The sequence below is a fragment of the Oreochromis niloticus genome, linkage group LG8 (assembly GCF_001858045.2).
Source record: "Oreochromis niloticus isolate F11D_XX linkage group LG8, O_niloticus_UMD_NMBU, whole genome shotgun sequence".
Lineage (NCBI taxonomy): Eukaryota > Metazoa > Chordata > Actinopteri > Cichliformes > Cichlidae > Oreochromis > Oreochromis niloticus.
Window position 1 is genome coordinate 24236065 of NC_031973.2, and position 5816 is coordinate 24241880.

Here is a 5816-nt window from a genome sequence, read left to right on the forward strand (position 1 = left end):
ACGCGGAAGTATGTATTATTATTATTATTATTATTATTATATTTTAACTTTAATAATATTATACGGTTTGTATGTATGGCGTATACATTTTTTTCAAAACCAATTTAAATTTAATTTATTGGAAGTAAACGGATCTTACAAATGTTCTGACTCTACCAGTGGCCTAAGATGACAAATTTAAAGGAAAATCTATAAACCTGGACTTGAGGGGTTCTTGTACCTGAAGCTGTTCGGGAGGCATTTTGCTTCTCTCCTTAAAGCAGTGTCTTTCAGTCAGAGTTTTTGTGGCATTCCCCTCTTCAGAGGCTGAAATGAAGATCACAGATTAGAACTATTATAGTTTTTATTACTATTACCAATATTATTTTTATTATTATACTTTTGTATTTATAATTTGACTTTTTTCATTTTGACCTTTTGTTTTGTTGTTCAGTTAGTTATTATTGTAAGAGAAGTTTTTATTGTAGTTTAGTTTTTTATTAGTTTCATTGTTAACACTGGTCTTTTTAATTATTATTGAATAGAGGGCATATGTCAGAGGCAAGTTTTATCAAAATCAATTACAATAAAAACACTGAACTTTTTGAAATCTGTTTATTCACAGTCTTGTTGACATCGAGAGTTTCACATTCATCAAAGCGTCATCGGGCAAGTTGGAATAATATTTTTAGCAAACTAACAAATTTGTTGTTTTTATCAATAGGTAAGGAATACAAGTGGAATTTTAGCAGAATAAAGACTCTTTTTTTCTATGTTTTTCCTAGCTTTCTCTACACTTTCTTTACTCTGCCTGCAGTCGCTCTGGGTCTTACAGTGAAGGGTCACTGAAAATGAACAGAGAGTTGTTCTGAAAGAACACCTTTACACTATGATGAAACATTTCCGTCCTAACGGGAGTGGTCTCCTCCAAACTGACCGTAGGGCATGAGGTGTCTCAAGAACCAAACGAAAGAACTATGGAAGAATTTGGAGCGGCACTGCTCTCCAACACCACTTTAAAAACACCAAATGAGGGAATATCTTTTGGAAGAATAATGTTCCATCTCTCCAGTAGTTTTCCAGAGACTTGTAGAATCCACACCGAGGTACACTGAGGCTTCTCTGTGGACGTGTGGTAGCTCAGCTCCTTAGATTGACTTTCCATTAACTTGTCACCTGCTTGCAGTAAACGATGTTGTTTTGTAAAGTATAAAGAGTAATGAGGTGCTTACTGATACATTTAAAAAGAAAATAACAGCTGAAGAATAAAGATTAGCTACTGAACAATGAAATAAATCGGTTATTCATCTGGGAATTAGGTCAGCAATAATAGCTCTAAAAAAGAAAAAGAAATTGAAAGGCAAGCAGTGGAACAGGTTTCCACACCTCATAGAATCCAAAAAAGAGAATAAATGTGCATGCAGTTATTTTTAATAATGGAATACATTTACATATACTTACTGAAGCTGATGTTGTTTCTTATCAGTAACAACTGTGGTATTGGTATCACATCAATATGTAGCCCACTGAACTATGTTAATGTTTTTTGCTTTATTTTTCTGAAAAAATATATCTCAGACATGAACTGTTGAAAATATCTGATTCTTTATGTGTTGCTTATGATGTTTTTTTGTTTTTTTATTTATAGCCTATATCACATTTAAACAAGAGAAGCTGACCCAAAGTCTTTTACAAACAGGCACTTTTATATTCAATGGCTTCAAAAAACCCAGTTTCAAAACACATGACATACATGAAAGTGATTTGATGTGGTAACTAATTATTGTGGAAAGTAGCAATCACAGTGATTTGGTCATTAATATGTGTTCAGAATGATTCATCTCATAAATCATGACATACTGCTCTCCCTTAGATAAGCTGGCTTTAAAAGATAAAAGTATCAGAGTCAGTATTAGTATCAGTACTGGCCTTGGATTTACTTGGATACCAAAGTGTGCAGTATCACAGCACTAGACTAACTACTCAGGGGCTCTGAAGAAACTCAAGCTTTGCACGAGCCAATAGGACAAGAGGGGTGGAGTGACACGAGCTCTAAAGTGCTACAAGGAGTAGAATGTAACCGTCCCTCGTCAAAATTTGCCTGGTCCTGGAGAAGGATGTGAGACGGAATGGAAAAATTCAACAGACCAAATCCGGGATTTTGGTTATTTACGCGGGGTTACACTCTTTCTACAAAGTCGCGCGCCTTTACGCAACTAGAGAGCTCTTTGGGATTTTGGAGGGTGGGGGTCAGTAGATCTTTGCAGCACCAAACATGACTGAGGAGAACAAGCCATTGTCACAGCAGGCATGCAGTCCAGCGGGAACCGACGGGTCTGCGTCCCAGCATGGATCGGATTCAGAGTCTCCGGCCTCTCCGGCAAGGCCCGAAGCGCAGGAGGCAGCGCGCCCGGCCGGGATTACGCCCAAACTGGAGAGCTGCCCGGAAGACGAGAGGTTCCCCACCTGCATTCGCGACGCCGTGTCGCAGGTGCTAAAAGGTTACGACTGGTCGCTGGTGCCTGTGCCCAGTCAGGGGGAGAGGGGGCTGAAGAGTAAACCTCACGTGAAACGGCCCATGAACGCATTCATGGTTTGGGCGCAGGCAGCGCGGAGGAAGCTGGCGGACCAGTATCCACATCTGCACAACGCTGAGCTCAGCAAGACGCTGGGCAAGCTGTGGCGGTGAGTACACCTGAGTTTCTTCTGATGAACACCTGCACAGTACTGAACCACTGCGCTGTGACTGAACATGACTGATCTGTAAGTCTGGAGTTACAGACTCTGGACTCCTCCATGCACTTGCATTTTTGTAGAATCGAATAGATTTTTTAAAAATTACTATGTTACTGCGTGTTTCCCCCCTTTTTTTCATTACCACAATTATGTAATGGAAATCTAATATCGTGACAGGCCTGTTTTATTCACTGAAACAAACAAAAAGAAAAAAGAACTCCAGTAAAATGAGGGAAAACCTGCAGATTGTGCATAAACAAAGCTATTATGGCGGGAATATCATTTTGTGGTTGTGGTAATACACACAGAGGAACCACTTCATTGTGGCTTTATCTGTACAGTACAAACAAACAAAAAACCAACTGCTAGTTCATTGGTCATATCTCAGTAACTGTAGAGTTTTTGTTTTAAAGGAAATATTCATATTCTTTACTTAAGTTAAAAGCTCCACTACATGTTCACAAGTCCTGCGTTAATGTACTTGTGTAAGAAAGTATGTATTTCTGTGATGGAGTATTCATATAAAGTAGAATAAAATGGAAAATACACAAAACTTTAACATGTATAGAGTACTTATGTGATTACTTATGTGAATAACTGTAGTTGTTGACATCACTGATGAAAGAAGGAAGGTGTCTGTTTTTCAAATGAACGGTTTTTGCTTCCTGCCGTGTTTGAAGCACCAGCGGTTGTTCTCTGACTCGTCCCTGTCCTCCTCAGACTTCTCTCTGAAACAGAGAAACGTCCCTTTGTTGAGGAGGCCGAGAGGCTGAGACTGCAGCACAAAAAAGACTACCCAGACTATAAGTACCAGCCTCGGAGACGCAAGAGCAACAAACCGGACCAGGGCGACTGCAGACATGCGCTGGTCCAACAGCAGCAGCAGAAGCAGGGCTTGTATAAAATGGACCCGGGTGTGGCCAGGCTGGCTGGTACAGGAGAAGTGGACCAGCATTACCATTCAGACAGAACAGGTGATGGCACTGTGATACTTGTTTCTTTTCTTTTCCCTTATTTTAGCTAAAGGTGAAAAAGCTGATTAAGGTTCACTTGATTTTGCATTCCAGGTCAGTCTCACGGGCCTCCAACACCTCCCACCACCCCTAAAACAGACCTGCACATGGGACCCAAACAGGAGAACCGTCAGTCTGTGGACACAATGAGCCCCAGCGCTGCTCCTCCTCCCAACCGTCAGAACATTGACTTCAGTAACGTAGACATCTCTGAGCTCAGCACTGACGTCATCGGCGCCATCGACGCCTTTGACGTTCACGAGCTCGACCAGTACCTGCCTCCAAACAGCCACGGTGCCACTGTTCTAACCCCGCCAGACACCGGCAACCCCTCCGGTACTTTCATCCCACCCAGCACCGACTGTCACACTCCCAACATCCAAAATTGGACGTCCAAAATGTCTGGTGGGACTTCCGCTGGAATGCCGCTACCCTCTTCCAATTGTGAGACCGGCGGGCTGCACGAGGATGGTGGCCAAAAACCTCAGATTAAAACTGAGCGGATGAGCCCGGGTCACTACAACTCCTCAAGTCCTCCACCACCGTCACACCAACCTGAGTATACATCCCTGGGTTCGGGCGTCTGCCCTTCCTCCACCCCTACCACCTCCTCGTCTGCCAACCAGTCAGACTACACCGACTTTCAAAACTCCAGCTTCTACAGCGCTTTCTCTGGTTACCCTGCCAGCCTGTATCAGTACCCATACTTTCATTCCTCCCGCAGGTCTTACACCACCCCACTGATCAACAGCCTGGCCTTGGCACCACCTACTCATAGTCCTCCCTCTGGCTGGGAGCAGCCCATCTATACGACCCTCACCAGGCCTTGAAGAAGACAAAAATATAAATCCATATAGACTGACTTCTAACAGACCAAAATTTTACACATTGATGATCATTGCCGGCCGTAATTCATATAGTGTGTCATATAGTGCTGCATTTGTTGATTTTCAGACAAAAAAACCTCAGCGTTTTCTCCACTTTGAGTACAAACACCTGCAGAGTGACATTTAAACCCGCCTGGACACCAAAATGTTCCACTGAAATGCCACACTAATGAAATTTCAGCATGAAAGTAGCACCTATTTCAGACAGGGTGTTTTATAACACTTTTCCACACTAAAACCGCCTAACTTAAATAGTTTCCTAATTTTTATACACTTTTATTAAAGTCATTTGGAAAGTGACGCGTTTCCAAAGGGCTTCTTATTCCTTCGCCAGTAAGAATGTGATTTACATCGACATGACCAGGAGATTGTAACTTTTCTTAATTAGATTAAAAACGGGAGACCTGCAAGCCTTAAAGGCCCACGCCTGCTTAACTGTTTGGTATAGCATGTGTTGCATTTCGTGGTTATGTATGATAGTTGGACAAAATAAAAGATGTTTTGCTGAATTTGTAGTTTACATAAAAGGAAGTTGTACCTGTGAGAAGGAGTTTTGAAGGCCCTCTTGGTCCTATCAGTTGTTCTCTGCAGACCCGGTCCCTCCTGCTGCTTCATTTCCACTGTGACAGCTGCTCCTGCTGAGTTTCCTGTGAGGAGATTAGTTAATTTCACAGTCCAAACTGCGGCTGTCCTGTCCGTCAGCCGCAAGGTTTGATGGGTGGGACAGCTGCGTGAGGTTTTCACAGAGGCAATGCACAAGAAACACACAAATTATTAAAGAAGAAAGAAATGTGGGTACAAACAAGCCCTACACTCAATGGATGTGTAAAACATGCTATCGTGACAATAAAAAATAACCAAAAATGAAGCAGAGGTTGTGCTTATTACGTCCATGTAAGGACTGCAGGTTCACTGAGAATGAATGTTTGCCACATGTTCCAGCCACTCAGTGACCGTATTATCTTTAGGACAAACACACCCGTTTTTAAACACTTCCTGTGTGGGTCCGAGCCGGCTGCTGCAGCTCAGTGGCTCCCTGTCTCAGCAGTTTACCGTGACAACCCAGGTGCCAACGACAACAAGGGCGCCAGACAGAAGAGACATTGATTTATTCACATGTGCGTACAGCCCTGGAGCCAACGTGCGGACGTTTGTGGAAGAGTGGCGAGATCATCAGGTGACATTTGCACCAACAGACCTT

The 5816-nt window shown here is 42.6% G+C and overlaps 1 protein-coding gene across 1 annotated transcript; it reads left to right on the forward strand.

Moving 5' to 3' along the window:
• Window positions 1–2254: 2254 nt before the first annotated feature.
• Window positions 2255–5483, forward strand: sox8a (SRY-box transcription factor 8a). The gene is made up of 3 exons (XM_003438674.4): window positions 2255–2664; window positions 3436–3689; window positions 3783–5483. The coding sequence occupies exons 1-3, from the start codon at window positions 2255–2257 to the stop codon at window positions 4556–4558; spliced, it is 1440 nt and encodes a 479-aa protein (XP_003438722.1). The 3' UTR covers window positions 4559–5483.
• Window positions 5484–5816: the final 333 nt, after the last annotated feature.

Bases quoted from the DNA above. Each gene is read 5' to 3' on its own strand.
- sox8a (XM_003438674.4), top strand. From the start codon at position 2,255: ATGACTGAGGAGAACAAGCCATTGTCACAGCAGGCATGCAGTCCAGCG. The intron at 2,665-3,435 runs GTGAGTACACCT...TGTCCTCCTCAG, and splicing joins ACGCTGGGCAAGCTGTGGCG to ACTTCTCTCTGAAACAGAGA. The intron at 3,690-3,782 runs GTGATGGCACTG...TTTGCATTCCAG, and splicing joins TTACCATTCAGACAGAACAG to GTCAGTCTCACGGGCCTCCA.